At 40.4% G+C, this 23,030-nt stretch overlaps 1 protein-coding gene across 4 annotated transcripts; it reads left to right on the top strand.

Moving 5' to 3' along the window:
• The first annotated feature begins 4,736 nt into the window (after positions 1–4,736).
• si:ch211-112c15.8 (tumor necrosis factor receptor superfamily member 1A) lies at positions 4,737–22,103 on the top strand. 4 transcript variants are annotated; one of them, XM_061686968.1, is made up of 10 exons: positions 4,737–4,981; positions 8,906–8,968; positions 9,057–9,182; positions 9,316–9,444; positions 9,526–9,574; positions 12,068–12,207; positions 12,346–12,501; positions 15,880–15,917; positions 17,142–17,250; positions 19,764–22,103. In XM_061686968.1, the coding sequence occupies exons 1-10, from the start codon at positions 4,909–4,911 to the stop codon at positions 20,096–20,098; spliced, it is 1,218 nt and encodes a 405-aa protein (XP_061542952.1). In that variant the 5' UTR covers positions 4,737–4,908; the 3' UTR covers positions 20,099–22,103. The 4 variants fall into 4 exon arrangements, with proteins under 4 accessions (XP_061542952.1, XP_061543046.1, XP_061542865.1 ...); XM_061687062.1 differs by having other exon boundaries at positions 12,343–12,492; XM_061686881.1 differs by having other exon boundaries at positions 12,343–12,501.
• Positions 22,104–23,030: the final 927 nt, after the last annotated feature.

Below are 23,030 nucleotides of genomic sequence, written 5' to 3'. Positions count from 1 at the left end.
TGAGTACCATCGAATGTGTGTTTCTTTCTTTTTTGGAGAGGACAGTATAACGCAACTATAATGGTTCATACAGTGTGCTTTTTGCTCAGTGTAGTCACTGTGTGACATATGGCCAATCTGATGATCTGTAAGAGGCAAAACTTTGAATCAAGTAGGTGAAAAACGTGGCAAATGTGGCCAGAGAGGAATAAGAGTAAAATCGTACTAAAAAAAAGTAAATAAGTAAATTTTGGTGACGGGAGATGAAGGAAATACTTTTCTTTCTTTCTTTCTTTCTCTCTCTCTCTCTCTCTCTCTCTCTCTCTCTCCCTCTATTTCAGTTTGAACAAAATGAATACTCCCAAAACTTGTAGTACTACAAAAAATATTTGTCTTATTCCTAATCAGCTGGCCTAAACTCATAAATGCACAGCCATGAACTTAATGTATTGAGATGTCACAAAATGCTAAAATGTTAGCAGTTTAAGTGAAAATGCACAAAGGCTGTTAATACTTTTTTTTTTTAAACGTATCTTTTAAACACAATGTGAATTCAAGAAATAAAAACTGTTGGTTGTATATAAAAAAAACAACTAATTAGTCGTATGTTATTAAGTGGAAGGTCTTATTTTATTTTGTATTCAATATTGCTCTTTCAGCAAGCAAAAATATAGTTTATCCAAATAATCGATTGTTTGATAGAATTTTCAGTAGGATACTCGAGTACTACAACATTCGTTAGCTGCAGCCCTACATTCATCTTCCCCATTTTCATGTTTATTGTTTCATAAAATCCTTGCTTTGGGTCCCTGTGGGATTGAGGTGCAAAAAAATAAATGCTCCTCAAACTTAGAAAGTTGCTCCTCAAATGAAGAAATGACAGCAAAACTGCTCTTCAAAGAAAAGAAATACTTGGAGCCCTGTGTGTGTGTGTGTGTGTGTGTGTGTTGCTGAAGTGCTTCAGTGAATCATTATCTACTAAAAGTACGAGTTGTGTCTTGTTGCTAGCCAATCAGAAGAAGAGTAGGGCGGGTTATCGTTTCATAAATGCAATAGATACGAGATTTTTTTCCGGAATACATTTTCATTGTTGTGGTAACACCCGGCGCACTGCTCATGACACAATGAACCACTGGAGGAACGGCTTTGGCTCCGTATATGCAAACAACGAGCGAGCTAACTAGCTAGTGTGGTATGGCGCTAAACATCTCACTCTGGCTCGCTCGATTGTTGCGACCTTGTTTAAAACAGAGGTCACTAACTCGCGGTCCACGTCCGGACCCAGAAGCAGTCCCAAATGGACCCACACCATAGCCAAAAATTAAAGGTTATGATTCAAGACATTTGGGGTTCTTGTATTTTACGTCGTCGTCGTGCGTCTCTCTCTCTCCTCTAGAGAGAGAGAGAGAGAGAGAGAGAGAGAGAGAGAGAGAGAGAGCGCGTGCCCACACATTTGTTCTTTATACCCAATCATGACACTCACCTGTTTCCAATTAACCTGTTCAATTTTCAAACAGGTTTTTTTTTTTTTAGCGTTCCTCAACTTTACCAGTCCTTTGTTCCCAACTTTTTAAGAACTTGTTGTAAGCATCAAATTCAAAATGACTGAAAATTCACCGCACACACTCCCCCCAAAAACAAAGTTCATCAGTTTTAACATTAAATATCTTGTCCTTGTAGTGTATTCAACTGAGTATAGGTTGAAAAGGATTTGCAAAATCATTGTAATCTGCTCCATTTACATTTTACATAATGTCCCAACTTCATTGGAATTTGGGTTTGTATTTTCTATAGCATTTGTCCTCATTAGAGTCACAGGTGAGCTGGAGTCTATCTCAGCTGACTTTGGGCAAGATGCAGTCACTTCACTCAACTGCTCCGAACGTCATTATTTCCTGCAAATTTTATCTTTGTTCATCTATCTATGCCAGAGAGATATAGTGACAGCCAGAAAGAACAATTAAATGCTCTTCCACTAAATGGGAGAAAGAAACAATCAACCTCTTTATCCAATATTTGTATGTATTTTTCGGTGCAATTTTTCATATGTAAAATATGTGCCTTTGTTCAATAAAGGTTGCACCTAGGGATACACCAATACCAATTTTTACAAACCAAGTACAAGTACTTACATTTGAGTATCCATCCATACTTAGTACTGATATTGATATATCTTCATAACTTTAAATTGTGATGAAAATGTGTTTTACTTTGATTATATATTATTCAAAAACACAAAACAAACTTCTTGAACATGGCACAAATGTAACATTTTATTCAAATATCATACCTGTTAGATGAACAACTTGTTATTACTGATCTTTTAACATCCAACTGCATGTTCTTGCCACACATTTCACTGGCAATGACAATAAAGATTCTAATTCTAAATGTAGCCTGTAACACAAGGTATTGCAGTTATGTGGTGTCTTGGTCTGAACACTAGAAGTACAAAACGAGTACATCGACTTTCCACCGATCTGATTGAATTTATCGGATCAGCCAGTATTTTGCATTTTATGTAAATTTTGTGATTGCTCTAATGTCATAATTAACCGATCTGATCAATGATGTCACTGATCGGATCCGTGAATTAAGACATTACAGCAGACGCAATTTCATTTACTCTGGGGACGTTCCACGTTGCCATCGTGTATGAGTCCGAAAGCTAGTTTATTCTTAGCCCTCTCGCATGTCTTGTGACGTAGTACATTTGTGACGGCCAATAAAGTTTTTGGGTCGGTGAAAACACTGTACATGCCAGTGGTGTGGGACTTCTTTGTGATGTTAGAGACAGATAAAAATCAAACAATTTGTAATCTGTGCAACACTGCAGTACCTCATGGGGGAACTTCTACAAAGTGCTCCAACACTGCAAATTTAATCAGGCACCTGTATAAGGAACACAAAGAGAAGCATGCCGAGTTGAAAACAAAGAAAGAAAGAAACGGTCTCGAAAGAAAAGAGTACCTGTCGGTATAGCCTTGACAGTGAGGTTAGAGTTATTATGTGGAAACTTATGGACCTTTCTTGCTGTCATTTGCTCGCATATTTAATCCATGCTACCTTTCCCCAGGACAATACTGTAGGGCAGACAACATGAGTTACACCGCATTCGCACATAGATACCCCCTTGAAAGAAGGCAGTCCTTCCATAAGTTTCACCACGGACATTTGGGCATATTGGGGCCAAAGATTGTTAAACGTCGGCAAAAATATTTGATAATATTTTTGTTGATACTCAGTAAACAAAACAGTACACAAGCACACAGTATACAGTCAATAAAAAAGTTATTTAAATAGATACAGTATATTGCTCCATTTTGTGATCGGATTGGCGACTGGTTCATTTAAACTCGCTAATCGGTGATCGGCCCCAAAAATCCTGATCGCCTAGCGGAGCGGAGTGGATGACGGGGCTCGCAAAACTCGGTGCTTGCCAGATGGTAGCCACCTCCGTTGCCGCTCAAGCAGAGTTCATCATCCATTTTGCAGTGCATAGTTTGCGGTCGTCGGTATTGGTTTGCACTATCGGTCTCCAGTTTTCAAGTCCGAGTACACACGTACACACTTTCAGTAGGGTATATCTAACCTGTCTCACTATGGTCTAAACCCAGCTCATGTTCCCTATTTTTTAGGAACAAAAAATGTCAAAGTTGAAAGCCTATTTCCATGTTGATGTTGTGTCATACTAGCCCAAGTTGAGTGGGAAACAAACAACTGCCGTTCATTCACGTTCGCATGCGAACTACAGTACAGTGGTGTCTTGAGACCTTACTTACGAGTGTTTCAAGATACGAGCCGTGGTTAGGCAGATTTTTTCCTTTGACTTGCAACAAAGCAGCAGTTTGGCAGATAGGGAACAATTCTTTTTTAAAAAGCTTCAAGCTGTTTATTGCCACTCCCGGTTGAAGCTCAATGTCAAACTAAACATAAAGCCATGCATATTTCAAACAACCACATAACTCTGCCTCAAAGTCTGCTAGCTTAATGCTAACACATTATGGGAAACGCAAAAGATGGGCTAACAAATAGCATCTATGTGGCAGTGTTATTGGTGGATATTTGAACACAAATGATAGAGCAACACATGTAGACAGATAATATAACAACACTCACAGGTATATATTCTTTATCATTTGCGAAGAACGACTAGCATAGTATTAACGCAGCTTACTGAGCAAAAGTCAACATCTCCTTCATGTACTGTATAGCTGTGTCTGTATTATACTATCCCCAGGTGGCCAAGGCACACACACCAGAAGGAGCAGCACAATTTCCATTTAATTGAAACAAAAAAAAAATGTGGCAAATATTTTATAATTCCTTGCTTTCTATTTAATTACGTCATTAGTGTACATTTTTGAAAAGTACAATATGATAAAGTTATCTTATTGTTAAAAAACATACAAATTACACACTTTTTTGGGTGGAGGCTGGAACGTACAGTATTAATGGCATGACTGTTCATTTCAATTGGGAAAGATGTTTTGATATACAAGTGTTTTTAGTTACGAGCGTGGTCACGGGACAAATTCAACTCATATCTCAAGGCACCACTGTGTATTATTTATTTTGATGACTTATCTGCACGACTGGTGTCACAGAGATTGAGCAGATTTATGGGAACAATCATGAAGTGGAACTTGTGATGTGTGATAACCGTCTATGCGGGAGTGTAATGTGATGTCACTGCATTTCCTGTTTCTCGCAGCACTTCTGTGAGGACCGTATAAACCATGTAAGAGACACAGATGCACTCAAGCTTGCAATGCTTCCTCTCACTCCTTATTTGACAGGGCTTTACAAGAAATGATGGGAGAGTTTTGGAAGGACTCTACCTGACAGCTCTTCCTCAGCTGATGATAACAATAATGATGATGATGATGATGATGATGATGCCATGCTGTGTGGTTAACCTTCTTTCATATGACCAGAGACAACTCATGGGAAGTGGATAATTTTTTTCCACCTCATGGTCTGATCTTCCAACATGGACTTGGTGAGTGTTAAAAGTCGGACTTTTTGGATGTTGTATCTGATTCTACGATGCATTATTGTAGTTCCAAAGAGTTTATTGAAGTTTATCCCAATTTTCCTTTCGTAGTTTCTTATACGAATGCTACTACTGCGAAGATTTAATTCGCATCTGGTGACACTATGATGGTTACGTTACAAGACAGTGCTTCTTTGTGGCACAGCACATTAGTGTGCCTAGAGAGACCATCAGGTGAGCTGTGGGAAATGATCCAATTTTTACTTGTTTGAAAATTATTTATTGACTACAATAGTTTCTTTGTCAGGGGCGTAGCACCAAATTTTGGGCCCCCACAGGTAAGCCTCCTGATGGCATACACACACTGTAGTCTACTCTTAAATTGTTTTACTACGGTTTGTGAATTGTGTTGTTTTAAATTTGAGCTCGCAGGATTACTCTGTAACCTGTAAGGAAGGAAGTGGTACTAGTGGTACTAAACAGTCATACTTAACCTTGTTGGAGGTACTGAGTCCCTCAAGTTTCACACACGCATTCACTGAACCCGTCATAATTGGAAAAATATAACTTTTTTAAAAAAAAATTTTTTAATTCAAAACAGCTATTCAGTATATTCTATTTGTGCACAAAAGAAACCATGCACCACTAGCGCACAAAATCACTGTGTTCAAAAAACAAAACCAACAAATCATGAATTTCACACAGAAAACAAAAATATAATTCAAGTCGATGACATTTTACCATAAATGAACGTGAATGTTGCTATTGCCTTTCACCTTGGCAAGTGCTCTCACATTATTTTCACACTGTTAGACATTCCTCTAAATTCTACAGTTAGTTACCACATACCATACAGTAAAATATTTTAAAGTGATTATACTGTAATTAGCTGTAGTTTCCACTGCATCAAAATCTCATCCACTGGGATTTTGGTTTAAGCCACACAGAGAGGAACTGTCCTTTTTCTTTATCTTAATTACTTTTTGGTTTTAAACTTTTATATAGTTAAAAATGTTTTTAAAAATAAACTTTGATGTGAAATATATTTTAATTGAATCATTAGGGTTAGGGTTACTATGGCCAACCTTTTTAACATTTAAAAGCTCCTGTATTAACATTGTAGATAACAATGTCATTGTGACTAGCGTAATTACATTTTGAATAGCTAACATTTTCTTTCACGATATCTGTAACAGAATTGTGAGTAGTCAACAGACAGAAATATCTGTAAAGATATATTTCTGAAACCTCATTTTGCCTAGGAAAAAGGACGTCACTTTTGACGTCGTGTATGGAGTTCGTTATTACAGATATCTACTATTCGGCAGCCAATATCCGCTAGTGAATTACAGATATCTGTATACATATAAATTTTGCCTCCTTAAAACTTGATTTTCCCCTCCTTGAGCCGTCACCTTATCGTTTGTGTGTTCCAATGATCCTAGGAGCTAAGTTATCTGGGGCTTTATGCCCCTGGCAGGGTCACCCATGACAAACAGGTCCTTGGTGAGGGACCAGACAAATCATGGCTCAAAGACCCCTTACGATGACGAGAAACGACGAGGGGTTAGACTCTCTTCCACTGTGGAGTCTCCCACGGTGAGAGGCGCCGAGCAAGTGTGGGTATACTTATTGCCCCCCGGCGCGGCGCCTGTACGTTGGGGTTCACCCCAGTGGACGAGAGGGTAGTCTCCCTCCACCTTCGGGAGGGGGGACGGGTCCTGACTGTTGTTTGTACCTATGCACCAAACAGCAGTTCAGAGTACCCACCCTTTTTGGAGTCTATGGAGGGGGTGCTGGAGAGCGCTCCCGCTGGGGACTCCATTGTTCTGCTGGGGGACTTCAATGAATCATGTGGGCAACGATAGTAAGACCTGGAAGGGCGTGATTGGGATGAACGCCCCCCCCTCCCCCCCGATTAGAACCCGAACGGTGTTCTGTTATTGGACTTCTGTGCTCATCGCGGGTTGTCCATAACGAACACCATGTTCAAGCATAAGGGTGTCCACACGTGCACTAGCCACCAGGACACCGTAGGTCGCAGTTTGTTGCGGCCGAATGTCTTGGACACTCGGGTGAAGAGAGGGGCGGAGCTGTCAACTGATCACCACGTGGTGGTGCGTTGGCTCCGACGGTGGGGGAAGTTGCCGCTCCGACGTGGCAGGCACAAACGTATTGTGAGGGTCTGCTGGGAACGTCTGGCAGAATCCCCTGTCAGAAGGAGTTTCAACTCTCACCTCCGACAGAATTTTGATCATGTTCCGGGGGAGGCGGGGGACATCGAGTCCGAGTGGACCATGTTCTGCGCCTCCATTGCTGAGGCGGCCGACCGGAGCTGTGGCCGTAAGGTGGTCGTGGCTGTCGTGGCGGCAATTCCCGAACCCGTTGGTGGACATCAACGGTGCCGTCAAGCTGCAAAAATGTATTTATTTATTTATTTATTTATTTATTTATTGATTATACAGTAATTACTAACTACAGTTTCCACTGCATCATGGGATTTTGGTTGACGTCACACAGAGAGTTACTGTATTTTGGAGCAGTTGCCGTGTGGCTCCCAGCATACATTGCACCATGAAATGTTGAACTGTTGCCATAATAAAGACGTTAATCCTTAATGTTCATGACCAATCAGGATTAACGTAACATGACTAATCTGTGTTTATGTTACAGATTGTTCGTTGAATGTTTATTTAACTCTCCCATTACATTTATGTTGCACTGGTGACTCAACTGCATTAGATACAAGTGTGAGCTTCTTGGTGATTACTCAATTTGGCCTACTTCAAGCCAAAAGAGCTCCCATTTTCCTTGTGTGACTCATCAGCACCACAACAAATAAAAACATTTATTGAAAACAATATATAATAACTCTCTGTTTATAATATGTGACGTCAACCAAAATACCATGATGCAATGGAAACTATGTATGAAAGTATAATCAGGTTACAATATTTTACTGCATGTTATGTGGTAAATAACTATAGAATTAATTTCCAATGTCTAAGTGTACTGTAATATATGTTCACAGCATCCATTGTAATATTCATAATATTATCAATAATTAATACAAGTATAAGTAATTGTTTTTAAGCATTACAGCGTAAATAACAAGACGCATATATTTATAACGAGACACATCCAAGAAATTATGCTAATACAAGAAGGAGAATGATCATAAAAATCTATTGAACACGAACAATGAGACACCGTTACAGAACAGCATTGTTGTATATGCTTCTATTATATACATGTGGGTTTGGTAGTAGCAGTATGTTTCCATTGGAGGAACCTCAAAGGAGGGCTCAAAAGGCAGAAACCAATTGCTGCTTTCACAGCGTGTCACCTGTTTCAGGTAAGCTCATCAACTAGTATTGAGCAAATAATGATTCATAGCCGGTGTATAAGTAAGCTGTATCAAGTGGTGCATGACTCCAGAATCCAATTCAGAATACTCACCTCCTGCTTTTGTAATTTTCTTTTACAGTAGTGTTGGCAATAAGTTACTGTAAAACCCTATGAAATGTCTAACAGTGCCACCAGTGCTGTTTTAGGGTCAATATCACTATAAATGGCTGTTTTAGTTTATAATGATGAGCTTCAATTATTTTGTGTTTTGCTTTCATTTTAAAATAGCCTTTAATATGGCTCTTACACTGACGAGGTTACACTCAAATAACATATACAGTAAACTGTCACAGGACCTGCATTTTAAGATGCAGTTTTTGCATCTGGTCAGTATTGTAACTATTACGTCAGTGGCTTACATTTTTGTCCATAATGATATTTGGAAACAAAATTACAGGTCAGCTGTGTTAAAATGTCCAGGAAAAATCTATCCTTTTATTCAATTTCTTGTTGTTTCAGTTTGTCTGTCTTCCCAATGTGTTTTTCAGGTTTTCCTAATAATGACCTTGCTTTCCATTCAAGGACACAGTAACACAGAGCTGGCGGAACATTCCATTCATTCGTGTTATAAAGAGTGTCCACCTGGCAAGTTCATCAATTTAGAAAAGTACCCTGTTATGTAGTGTTTGTTATTTTGGGTTTATTGTAAGTACTGTATCTCTGTTCCCTTCAGGATATCATAAAGAAGGAAACTGTGACAACCCCTTTCCAAAGAACAGATGTAAAAAATGTGGCAGTCACACATTCACAGCGAAATCCAATAGCCTGGAGGAATGCCTGAGGTGTGACGTGTGTGGTCGTAAGTAGCATTCGTTTTTCTTGCTTATACCCAGATGATATCTTCTATTCTAGATAGTGAAATGGAAATAAAAAATCTAAAGTGCGAGACAAGAAGAATTAACTGAGAACATTCCTACTTCATTGTTCCCCAGCTTATGAAGTGGAAATACAGTCATGCTCCTTTCACAGTGATGTGGTGTGTGCGTGCAAGGAGGGATACTACAACGCAGGGTCCCAAGAAAGCCTCAATTGCCTTGCATGCTCGTGTGAAGCTTGTAAAGGTAACAAAGTTAAGACGGGGGTTGTACTGGGATTATTTCCTCCAAAAGTCTTATTTTCCTCTTTTTTTGTTTTTGTTTTAGATACTGGAAAGCGCATTCATGAGCAACAGAATTGTGAGGCATGCTTCAAGTAAGACATTGTTGTCAAATACATTGTTGTTAGACATTGGAGATGCATTATCATTGGCATTATCATAAAGATCCAAGTTGAGGGCAGTATCAGAAATGTTGCCTTTACAAAGATAATAGGGTTCTGATTTTGCGGGTTGATACACTATATCCAGGGTGTCAAACTCAAGGCCCGGGGGCTAGGTCCAGCTCACCACATCATTTTATGTGGCCGCAAAAGCAAATCATGTGCGTCGGCTTAATGTTTTTTGCTAAAATACCCAAAATTGCAAAATGTCTTCACTTTTAATAATATTGACATATTGCAAGCATTTTTTGTTTTTGTTACCAAGCTCCCTTTTAAAATACATTAAATAGTTGAACAAACATTTTTTTTACTGGCTTCTGGTTTCAAGACTATTTTTCAATCAATTTGTTGTGTATATGTAATAATATGAGACAGTCATAAATATATACGGGTTCACAGTCATAACAGTCCTCCGAGGCAAACCATAACTACAATGTGGCCCGCGCAAAATTTTTTTGACACCTTTTTGGGAAATTAAATCAGGAAACAATCTTGTCTTTTGTAGCTTTAATATCTTTGCAAAGAGAGAGAGAGTCAAGAGACGTTTACAGGTGCCTGCGTGTCTACCTGTCTCTGAGACACGTATGTGAAAGAAATGCCTAATTAAACTGAAAAAAATGGGAGGGGAAAGAGGAAAAATGAAAGACCTATTCACAAAATTATCTCTTCTTGTCCTTGAGAGAAAAGGGAGGTTGGTACAGCCACCGAGACAGTATGACAGAAAGGACCAAGAAACAATTTAGCTAAAAAGTCACGCAAGAACAAAGACTATATTTTGTCATTTTGCGATAACAAATCCCCCCTTTTGATAATAATCAATCACTCAAACAAAATGAAAAATGAGTAAACATTGATATGAAAGGGATAATATGTATTAAACAAAGTTTCACAGCATAAGGTAGGATTAAGAAAATCCTTCATAAACAGGTTGTAATACAATCACACGCACACAAAAAAAAAACTAAACCGAATAATATGAGCCTGTGTCAATCATATCATCCAAACAGTCAGCATGAGGAAACAGGTTAGGAAAGCGCTGGTCACAAGTAGGAGAGGAGAGTGTTGCAGGGTCAATTGGGGCCATACGCGTATACTAGACAAACACTGTGCCAACCATGCACAAGAATTGCGACACAGAAAAGAAGAGCAATACGGTATAGCCAAGCCTGCCAACAGAGTCCAGTGAACCAGCTAGAAACAAGAACCTCAAGGACGGTTTGGTTAAGGTACCGTGGACAGAAAAAACAAGTTCAGGTGCGAGGAAAGAGTAATGACGAACTGGGACGTGGGGAAAGCACAACATGCGGGTTTGCGGCGGCATGAAGGAACAAACATAGCAGTTAGAGCGATTTTGAGAGCGTGCCACATGAAGGGCGTAAAAGAAACCAAGTATTCATACTGTAGAAGGTGGAATTAACAGAGGAAGTGGCAATCGCATGCAACCAAAGAAGCTCGTCATGGTTGTCGCATCTCACAAGATACAAAATTATGTCAGCACGGTCCCCCTGGATGTTTTTTTTTTCTCTCTTTCTCCTCACTCCATGTCGTCGCGTTCGGCAACTATGAGGCTTAGGGCCACCACGCTGTTGCGTTGCGGCTGGCAGGCTGGCAATGGGCCACTGGGGCGGTGTATCGTGGCCAGTTTGTCGCTGCCTTGCTATACGCCGCGCATGGGGGCACACCACGGCAGATAAACTGCAGCTAAAATAACACAAAACACATTACACTTCAGGGAAGAAGAATTTTTTTTGAGTGGCAGGCATATTTTGATGACTAACTGCATGCTGTAGTCAAGGGTCAAGGTTAAGTTATTATGAATGAGGGGGAAGTGACAATTCTGGCCACTGTACCAAATAATGGCGCCCTGGTTTATATAGTGGGGGAGGGCCTCATACCAGAAAGTATGTGTCCGAGCCCGCTTTGTTCACGGTGCTAGTTTTTCGCCACACCCAAAAAATCTAGCTATCGAGATGGTGAAAAAGTGTTTTCAGCTATATCTTCACAATTCAGTACTAAATTGTTCTCAGTCGTTGCACGTTTTCAGCCCTTACCTTCAAACATATTTAATGTATTTAGAAAAAATATATGAAAATGACTTATCTGGGTCTTTAATAAAAGTGAATATAAATAGATAAACTGGGTTCATAATGTTTTGTTTTTATGTTTGTATTTTACAACACAGTGCTATTTGTCTTTGTTGAAAACCGTAACAAAAAATTGTGCTGTTTTGGGGGGGCTGGAACAGATTAATTTCAGTTGATTTTAATGGAGAAATGGATTTGATAACTTAGTTGCGAGCTTGTAAGTCAGGGTACCACTGTATATTGAACAACCCTTGATTATGTGGAGATACTGACACAGTAAATTAGCCTGCCGCGTGGACGACTGCATCCTGCACATTGTGCTTGTGTTTATGCTGTTTTTCAGGGAACAGTGTTTAAAAGATGCAGAATGCAAGAGAAAATGTACAGCTACAACTGCAGCTGTCTTTATAGCCACATTAACAACAACAAGACTCCCCAATTCAAAACAGGACAGAACATCACTTAATCAAAATCCACTTCACGGTATGTTGCACAAACACACTTGCATTATAGGACTAACTGCAACATGCACCTTATAATTAAATGTGCTACCTTATGTTCCACTAATAACATTAACATTGTTCAGTGACACTATAAAGTGGGTGGTTTTGTTTACAGTAGCAGGTGATGGCCAATGGATGTTCATCTTCCTGGCTGTGATGCTATTTTGGCTTCTGGTGTTCTGCATCTGCTTTGCCGTCTACTTGCGGTCTTCTCCCAGCTGGAAAATCAACAAGAACTATGAGAACCCTACTCAAGTTTCCAATGGTACTGTAAGTAAGTAGATTTGTACTCAAATCCAGTGTTGTTGTACTGGATTTTTTTTGCATACATGACCCATGCACTTTTGGTAGAACTACAAAAAGGAGATACAGAAATACAAGAAAATCCAAGCGACAACACAGGGGGCCTTTGTGACGTACCATGCGTTTATTTTCTTCAAGGTCCGATTTGTGAAACTTCACAGTAACGATCCTAATGAGGTAAAAAGTCCTAAGATTGTCAGCGTACTACAGATTGCTCCTGTTTGGGTTCAGAATGTGGAGATGCGATTCTGCTGTGGCTCAGTGCAGGGGTGGAACTTTTAGTGAGATAAAGGGCCCTCCAAATCCTGAAGTATTTACTTCATCACCTTTAACAGAGGGCTGTAATGTAAAAGATTTTCAAAATAAATACACTGTAATAATAATAATAGTACATAATTAAAAAAACATTTAAATTGATTCACATACCTTTACTTACACTGATGGATTGGTTTTAACGTGTTTAATAAATTATAGATGACAAATGTAAAGTGGCCCTTCCAGCCTTAATTTTTTTCTGTATGTTGCCCCTGGAGAAAAACGTTTGGACACCCTGCACTATATGTGTCAGAAAAGGTCCAGGGCTGGTGTCGCAAAATACAGTGAGGGAAATAATTATTTAATCCTTCATTGATTTTGTAAGTTCACTCCCTGAGAAAGACATGAACGGTCTATAATTTTTATGGTAGGTTTATGTTAACAGTGACATACAAAATCTCTAAAAGAAAATCCAGAAAATCACATTTAAAAAAAAGACAAAAATGAATTTGCATTTCATTGAGTGAAATAAGCATTTGATCCCCTACCAACAATAAAGAATTCTGGCTCCCACAGACTAGTACTCTCACTTTAAGAAACTACTCCTAATCGAAACTCGTTAGCTGTATGAAAGACACCTATCTCAACTTGTTACCTGTATATAAATATAAATCAGAATCATCTTTATTTGCCAAGTATGTCAAAAACAGTATTAGTAATGTGGTAATGCCAATAAAAAAATGTTGTGACAATTGTGCAATGATGCCAAGTCCCGTAGCAATTTAGAGCACTTTGAAATTACTAATAGAACAATGAGAACAATGGTCTGGTACAGTGACCATTGTGCAAATGGCGCAGAGACTTCAAGAAATGTAAAAATTATAAAGTGACTAGTAGTGCGATATTCTGTAACAGTGTCAATTTTGCAAATGGTGCAGATATTTCTCAAGCACGTGAGTGGCCAGTATTGGACATCTGTCCACAGAATCAATCAATCAGACACCAACCTCTCCATCAGGGGAAGAACAAAGAACTTTCTTAGAAGATCAGGGACAAGATTGTAGACCTACAAAAGGCTGGAATGGGCTACAATAAGCTATTGACAGGGCAAGAGGCTGGGTGAGAAGGAGAAAACTGTTGGTGCAATAATTAGAAAATGAAATAAAAATAGAGTGACTGTCAGTCTCCCTCTTTCTGGGGCTCCTCGTAAGATTTCACCTTGTGGGGTATCAATGATCATGAGAAAGGTTAGGCATCAGCCCAGAACTACACGAAAGGAGCTTGTTAATGATCTCAAGGCAGCTCGGACCACAGCCATCAAGAAAAACATTGGTAACACACTACGCCGTAATGGATTAAAATCCTGCATCGCCCGTAAAGTCCCCTTGCTCAAGAAGGCACCTGTCTGTAGAATGTCAATGAACAACTAAATGATTCAGAGAATGATTGAGAGAAGGATATGTGGTCAGATAAGAGAAAAATTGAGCTGTTTGAAATCAGTTTGACTTGCTGTGTGTGGAGGAAAAGGAATTCAGACAAGAACAAGATAAGAACACCATTCCCACTGTCAAGCATGGAGGTGGAAGCATTGTGCTTTGGAGATGTCTCTGCAAAGTGGACAGGTCAATTTCACCGCATGATGGATGGAGTCTTGATAGATGGAGTCTTGTACCGTGAACTCCTTTCTCTCAGCTGGAAAACTTAAATTGGGTTGTGGATGGGGCTTCCAGCACGACGATGACCCAAAGCACACAGCCAAGGAAATAAAAGAGTGGTGAAAGAAGAAGCAGATTAAGGTCATACAGTGGCCTTGCCAATCTCCAGACCTAAATCCCATTAAAAATCTGTGGAGGGATCTGAAGCTTCGAATTGCTCAGGCACACCCTCGAAACCTTAGGGGTTTGGAGAGGATCTGCAAAGAGGAGTGATCCATAATTCCTCCCTAGATGTGTGCAAACCTGGTGATCAACTACAAGAAACATCTGACCTCTATTGGCCAACAACACTGGTTCTCCGCCAAGTACCAAGTAATGTTTGGATCAGGGGTCAAATTCTTACAGTATTTCCCCTCAATGAATTGAAAAATAATTTGAACCTTTTGTTTTATGGGATTTTCCAGATTATTATTATTATTTGTTTTGATATTCTGTCTCTCACTGTTAAAATACACCTACCAATACAGCTGCCATTCAAATTATAGACCATGTCTTTGTCAGTGGGTAAATTTACAAAATCCGTGAGGGATCAAATAATTATTTACTCCACCGTATATTCAAACCGTATATTCAATGTGCATCCAACAGTTCCTGGCCGAGAAAAACATTGCCGTGCTGGAGCAACCACCCTACTTACCCGACCTGGCTCGACGCTTTTTTCCCAAGCTCAAGCGTAGGGGGGGGGGGGGTTCATCAAAGGGAAACGAGACGAAGGCACTGCAATGGATCTTGGAAGAATCTTACTCGAGTCCATGACATGATGGCGTAGCAAGGAAGCCTAGGAAAGTGCGTTAAACTCGAGGGGGATTATGTCAAAATGGAAAACTTGTAGTTTGGATTTGAAATAAATCTTTCATGTCACCAGTCCTTTAAATTTTCTGACACACTCGTAAATAAAAGCAACAGGCCACATGGTCACTGCATCTCCAAGAAGTGAAAATTAATTGATCCCCCACTTGTCCGCTACAATATAATGGCTTCCAATCTTCTGGGAAGATTTTCTACAAGATGTTGGAGTGTGACCTGGTAGAGGGCTTACTTGCTCAGCATAAATGTTCTTATTCTTCCTAAGTGTTGGATAAGGTTGAGGTCAGGGCTCTCATAAACACCTAAGCATTAGATAGCAGTTACTGGGCCCCAAAGGAAACTATGGCAGGATGCACAGTATATGATAATTAAGATATGGATTGAAGATATTTTTACTTGAATAGATGATCTGAAGCTTCCATGTGGTTTCAAATGTAGTGTCCAGTGTAAACAAATAATGAGCAAGGCAAACATAAATAAATAATAGAGAAATGGAATTGACTTGTTTTGCTGCTTGCACTCTAGATTTTTGTCAGGAGGCTTACAGATAATATCTATTTTATTCTCTGCAGAAGCTCACAGTCATCCAAGCAGCAGCCCAACCATGCGGGTATGTTCTCACTTTCATGCATCTTGTGTTCTGTAGAGCTTCTTGCTAAGATTAAAGCAGGTACGTGGGTGGCCTGTCAAAAAAAGGCATTTTTAACTAACTTCTGATAATAAGGTAATACAAATGTTAGGCTAGTTGTGGATGTGGGTGTTGGGGTTATTTGTGTTTGGTGATGTGTCCATGCGTCTCAAAAATGCTTTGTTTTGGCCGCTTACTTGTATTCTACACTGGGATCTGTTTTCACTATAGAAGCAAGCTAGCCGACACAGTCACGAGGAAGACGAGATGGCCAAATGCGATCCTACCCGCTGGTTGTCATTATATTGTAAGCCAAGCTCACCATTGGCCCATTAGTATGTGGTGGATGAGGGCTGGCTCACTGCGTGACAAATCTGCTCCGAAACCAAGCCAATTTTAACATGGCCAGAAATATGCTGTGAGAATAGATCTGTAATTCTTTGTCCTTGGGGTATTTTGACAAAAGCATGCCACGGACATGTTACGAAGAAACCATGGAACTGTTTTACATTGTGGAAAACAAATACATTATATATCTTTTTTAACACTGCTTTTACAGTACAGCATATCACCATGCTAATACCGCCTAGTGATTGTGAACAAGATAGAGATGACATCAGAGCAGTCGCTTAGCATGTGCCTACGACTGTCCTGTTGTGTCATGACATCCTTGCAGCATCATCGGTTTCTCTGCGACAAGTTTAGTACAATATTTCCAGAAAATGTCTCATTTCGTCACTTGCTGCATCATCCACTTGAACAAATAAACACCTCTCCTCAAACTGGCGCCTCCTTTTTCCCCCTGAGGAAAAAAAGGATAGTAGGGGGTAGTAACTGCTATTAAGTACCTTTGATCATCGACAATTTTGTTCACACACAGACATCAAAAGGAGTTGGTTGGCGAGCCCCTCTGAACTCTGTTGCTGACAAAACAGCAGCATTGATGCAAATAAACAGTCCCTCGGATGAACTGAAATGTCTTAGATTATTGGTGAAAATGACTTTTCCCTGCACAGTATTAAAGATCCTCCTACTCTGCTTTCTCCATAATATTCATTTTTATTTAGTTTTAAACTTGACAATATCAATACTGTATACATTACTATACTTTTATCGGTAACCTCAAGGATATGAATGCAAGACATGATATGAGATTATGAAAAAAGATTGTTATGGTGATTAATTTTTTCCCCGCTCTTCTTCAAGACAGTTAACGTCCGTGAGGAAACCCCCATGATGACACCATGTCAGAGTTCAGCAACACCAGCTCATCTCGACCACATGGACGCGCCGCTAACAGACGGCCAACACAAAGGTAAGGGATGGTCGTTATATCATGATACGTTAGAACTGCTATTTATGACTAGATTTAAAGGGGTCATAGTTCAACTTCTTATGTCTGGTGCTCTAGTAATAACAAAACATGTCTACTGTCATGAGGGTTTTGTACAGTAAGTGGTATTGTGACAGAAGAACCAAGATTTGAAAGCATGATCCAGCAAATTAGATGCACTGTTGTTTTCACCCACCCATCCATCCATTTTCCATTCCGCTTATCCTCACTAGGGTCGCGGACGACCTGGAGCCCATCCCAGCTGGCTCTGGGCAAGAGGCGGGGTACATCCTGAACTGGTCGCCAGCCAATCATGGGGCACATATAAACAAACAACCATTCACACTCACATTCACACCTATGGGCAATTTTGAGTCTTAGATTAACCTACCATGCATGTTTTTGGGATGTGGGAGGAAACCGGAGTAACCGGAGAAAACCCACGCAGGCACAGGGAGAACCAGTCACCCACCGTGCCACCCATGTTGTTTTCATGTACAACCACAATTCCAATGAAGTTGGGATATTGTGTTAAACATAAATAAAAACAGAATACAGTGATTTGCAAATCATTTTCAACCTATATTTAATTGAATACACTACAAAGACAAGATATTTAATGTTCAAACTGATCAACTTTATTGTTTTTAGCAAATAATCATTAACTTTGAATTTTATGGCTGCAACACGTTCCAAAAAAGCTGGAACAGGTGGCATAAAAGACTGAGAAAGCTGAGAATGCTAATCAAACACCTGTTTGGAACATCCCACAGGTGAACAGACTAATTGGGAACAGGTGGGTACCATGATTGGGTATAAAAGGAGCTTCCCTGAATTGCTCAGTCATTCACAAGCAAAGATGGGACGAGGTTTACCTCTTTGTGAACAAGTGCGTTAAAAAATAGTCAAACAGTTTAAAGACAATGTTCCTCAACGTACAATTGTTTAACACAACGTCCCAACTTCATTGGAATTGGGGTTTTATATCATATTATAAATACAACTGCCTCACAGTTCTGCCTCACAGTTCTGAGGACCGGGGTTCAATCCCCAGCCCCACCTGTGTGGAGTTTGCATGTTCTCCTGGTGCCTGCGTGGGTTTTCTCCGGGCACTCTAGTTTCCTCCCAATCCCAAAAACATGCACGGTAGGTTAATTGACAACTCTAAATTGCCCGTAGGTGTGAATGCTTGTTCGTTTGTATGTGCCCTGCGATTGGCTGGCAACCAGTTCAGGGTGTACCCCGCCTCCTGCCCGATGATAGCTGGGATAGGCTCCAGCAGGCCCACGACCCCAGTGAGGAGAAGCGGCTCAGAAAATGGATGGATGGATGGACAATGCAATAGTTGTTTCTCTTTTGTTTTTCAAAGAGGACGGACATCAGCAAAACTTAGAGAGAGAGAGAGAGAGAGAGAGAGAGACACCAGCTGCTTAGAGCCCTCTACTGCTGTCTTTGTCATCATGTCCAAGTAGAAAATTGGTGTATATATGTGTACAACAGTACCGTATGTTGATGGGCGGAGAGTAGTGGAGGTCCCACCTCGTAAATGTTCTGTCATTTGAGGCGGACTGTCCCATACGTTCAAAACCTCTAGTGCAAACTGTAGCGTGATCGTGTAAGCAAAATTTTTCCTCATCTCAGTATTACTGTTGACATTTTGCACCATGTTGTACCATATATACTGTAGTTTTGATGTTGAATTTGCAGCAGTTTATGTAATTTTATCAGGTATAGTTTGTTGCAATGATGACAATCAGTCGATCAGAAATTATATTCTTACTGTTCTATTTAATTCTATGAAGTATGGAAGCCGTTAAAAAATATATAATATTATAAATATTTAGGAATATGCCGGCACGGTAGACGACTGGTTAGCACAGCTGCCTCAGTTCTGGGGAGCGGGGTTCAATTACCGGCCCCGCCTGTGTGGTGTTTGCATGTTCTCCCCGTGCCTGGGTGGGTTTTCACCGGGCACTCCGGTTTCCTCCCACATCCCAAAAACATGCATGATAGGTTGATTGATGACTCTAAATTGCCCGTAGGTGTGAATGTGAGTGTGGATTGTTGTTTGTCTCTATGTGCCCTGTGATTGGCTGCCGACCGATTCAGGGTGTACCCCGCCTCCCGCCCGAAGATAGCTGGGATAGGCTCCAGCAGCCCGCGACCCTAGTGTGGATAAGCGGTAGAGAAATTGGATGGATGGATTTAGGAATATCATCCTGTGCAAGAAACTTGAATTCAAATTGATTAATCGGCCAGCCCTTTATTTTACTTAGCAGACACGTGCTTCAAACTGTCGTTACTGCTTTTGTGTCATAATCACAAAAACACACATAACAAAGCCAAAGAAAAAGTTGACATTGACCGTGATAATTGTTTGAATTGTTTTTTTAACTCCAACATTGTTTTGGGCCATTCGATTTGGGACGGTCCACTGCATACAGGTGCATCACGTGAACATTTTGTCCGTTCACCGTTGCTTGTTTTCTCCCCAGATGGCAGACTAGAGGAGCCAAGCAGGCACTGGCCGCCCATTGTCCTCTACGCTATCATTAATGAGGTCCCCCTGCGCCGGTGGAAGGAGTTCTTGAGGATGCTCTCGGTGGCAGACCAGCAACTGGAACGCGTGGAGTTTGAAGCCGGCTTGGGCCTGCTGGAGAAGCAGTACCAGATTCTGCGGCTGTGGAGCCAACGCTCCTCTGCCAGCCTGGAACGCATCTTCTCCGCCTTGCATTACATGAATTTGTCCGGCTGTGCTCAGATGCTGCAGGAGACCCTGGAGAGACTTCAGTGGAGGGATCAGCCAAAGGATGAATTCACAGCCTGCTGAGACTTCAGGTCAAGTAAATGTCAAGTAATACGACAGGAAAGATTGTATTTGCTCAAGACTTGCATATGAACAATCGGGGAACTCAAATGGCAATATCACAAGTTTATTTTATTTAATACATGAGGGATCAAGATCCGTTGTCCTTTTCTTTCAGCATCCAATCTCTTTCAGTCTTTACTTGAAGTTTGTAAGTGACAGTGGGCATGTCGATCTCAGCGGTGGGAAGTCACAAACTAAAAATGCTTGGCCACGGCACTTAAGTGTTTACTTTTTGGGTACAATGAACCCCTGCATATTTGCAGTTATGCTTTTGCCTATTCGTAAAATTTCTGGGGGACCATTCCTCCTTTATTTCATTAAAAACTCACTTATATGCTGTTTTTGTGTTCAGTAACAGTATTGCTTTGGTGCCATGGAACTCTTTGGAAGTGAGTTGAGGAGCATCAAGCAGGGAGTCTTAATAACGATAGCAACAGATTTAAATAAAAAGCAAGATATTCCCCATCTATAACCTTATTTTTTTAAAGAGATTTTTTTATGTTTTTGGCAAATGATTCATGGTGAATGTTTTTGTCTTGTACCAGCCTAAAAAAACACCAGTACCAGACGTGTATTTTTTCAATTATCACAAAGCCCAATTTTCTTGCTTCTCAGTTCACAATGTTACCAAAGCTATAGACAGCATAGCATACAGAAGACAGCTTTTATAGCATAAAAGTCGGGCCAGTGTTAGCTAGAGTGCTAACGTGATGTGATTTATTTAATTTTTCTTCGTCTTCTTCTCAGTTTGAGCACTATGTAAGCCAGTAAGGCTATTTTGTATGCATATTAGTTTTTCTTCTCATTGTACCAAGTTATCAACAGGTATTGTAAATAATTGACAGTAAAAAAAAATTTTTTAATTTTACTTTTGGGCGTCACGGTGGGCGACTGGTTAGTACATCTGTCTCAACAGATCTGGCCTCGCCTGTGTGGCGTTTGCATGATCTCTCCGTGCCTGCATGGGTTTTCTCCGGGTACTCCAGTTTCCTCCCACATCCCAAAAACATGCATGGTAGGTTAATTGAAGATTCTAAATTGTGAATGTGAGTGCGAATGGTTGTTTGTTTCTATGTGCCCTGTGATTGGCTGGCGACCAATTCAGGGTGTACATCGTCTCTCACCCGAACATAGCCGGGATAGGCTCCAGCACGCCCGTGACCCTCGTGAGGATAAGCAGTACAGAAAATGGTTGTACTTGAGTACATGTCAGAGTTTGTACTTTTTACTTTAAATGTAGAAGTTCAGTCAATTCTTCTACTTTTACCAGTTATTTATTTATTTTATTTTATGAATGCAAGTATCTGTATTTCTACTTAAGTATAAAGTGAAGTGTGAGAAACTTTGCCATGTCTGACAACATACAGGTATGATGTGAAATTAACTGACCTGACATGTCTTCCATCTCTTTAGAAATGAGTTTTTGTACACTCGTTAAACAAGAAACTGAAATCCCCACAGAATTTACAGTTTTTTGGTTGTCGCAAACAAGTTCTGTCAAAGCACAGTAGGCAGTTTGTTTATTTCACACCACTTGTGCCGTTTAACCTGATGGTTTCCTTTTGTGGTGTCTGCGTGTCTCATTTTGAGATGGTTGTGCGCCTGTACAGCTACTGACGGGAAAGGGCTTGGGCTTTCCAATAAATTGAGAATAATTTGTGGTTTTAATATGAATTGCAGTTTTGTTGTGGTTTTCCTGTTGTGCCAAGTTGAGACAAATGTATCAGAATATTTTTGTGGTTGTGTGTACGTCTTTATTTTTTATTTTTTAAAAAGCTTTTTTTGTTTAAAAAAGAAGCTATTAATGTGTGCATATGTTTTTAAACAGCTCAGAGATTTAATGCTTTGCCAGGATTGAAAATTGCAACCTTAATTATAACTGAATACTCTATGCCATTGTATTTATGCAGTTGTTTATGTCTAAAGTTATTATTAAGTTATTGTAAATACAAAACACTGTATTATTGTCTATGCTTTTGACTCATGTATTTATGACTATATTTAATAAATAACACATTTTCAATTTCTCAATTTCTCTGTCTCTCTAACATAGTATTAAAATATAATTTCAACTAATGAGATTCTAATCTATACATCAGAATCAGAATCATCTTTATTTGCCAAGTGTCATGAGCTGTGCCCTGCAGTTCCCTTGTTGGAGCTTGGGTGCCACTTTGCGTCCCTCTCTCTCTCTCGATCTCTCTCTCTCTCTCATCAAGTAATCAGCACCACCTCGGCTGCGCACCTGTTATCAATCAGCCGTCATCATCACCTGCATTTAAGCCTGCCAGATCCAAGACTCCTCTGCCAGAGTATAGACGTTCACCTGTGGTACACCGGTTCTCGACTTATACCTAAGCTACGCCAGTCCCCGCAATATTTCTGATCTCCATGTTCATCCTTGTCCTCGGTGCTCCTTCCGTGTTCCCCACCTTGCTGACCTCTTCCACCACGCCGTCAAGTCATCCACTTGCTCACGTCACCATCTGCCGCACGCTCTGTCTCCAAGAAAACGTTTTCCGCCTCCACCTGCTTCTGGGTCCATTTAAAATCACATTGTGACAAAATACTGTGGCCACCATGGACCCAGCAACCCCGGAGGCATTAAGACAAGCACTCACCCTCCAAGGCGTCCATATAGGAAGACAGGATAAAACTCTCCAGGAGATTATGGAATCTTTGACCACTTTCACGCAACAAGTTTCCCTACTTTCTTCTAAACTGCAGCCCGACCACGCTCTCGTAAATACTCATTCCGACCCCCCAGCCTCCGATCCATTCCACCTCCCGTGCAAAGAGCCTCATGTTCCTCCGCCCAAGCCCTACTCCGGGGACCTATGTCAATTCCTCCTCAATTACTCCCTGGTATTCAATCTACAACTGTTAAATTACC

The sequence above is a fragment of the Phycodurus eques genome, chromosome 1, assembly GCF_024500275.1.
Source record: "Phycodurus eques isolate BA_2022a chromosome 1, UOR_Pequ_1.1, whole genome shotgun sequence".
In the NCBI taxonomy this organism is placed as follows: domain Eukaryota; kingdom Metazoa; phylum Chordata; class Actinopteri; order Syngnathiformes; family Syngnathidae; genus Phycodurus; species Phycodurus eques.
Note: the sequence above shows the minus strand (reverse complement) of the source record. Positions and strands in the feature narration are given on the sequence as shown.

Bases quoted from the DNA above. Each gene is read 5' to 3' on its own strand.
- si:ch211-112c15.8 (XM_061686881.1), top strand. From the start codon at position 4,909: ATGACCAGAGACAACTCATGGGAAGTGGATAATTTTTTTCCACCTCAT. The intron at 4,982-8,905 runs GTGAGTGTTAAA...TTTCCATTCAAG, and splicing joins GATCTTCCAACATGGACTTG to GACACAGTAACACAGAGCTG. The intron at 12,208-12,342 runs GTATGTTGCACA...TTTTGTTTACAG, and splicing joins TAATCAAAATCCACTTCACG to TAGCAGGTGATGGCCAATGG.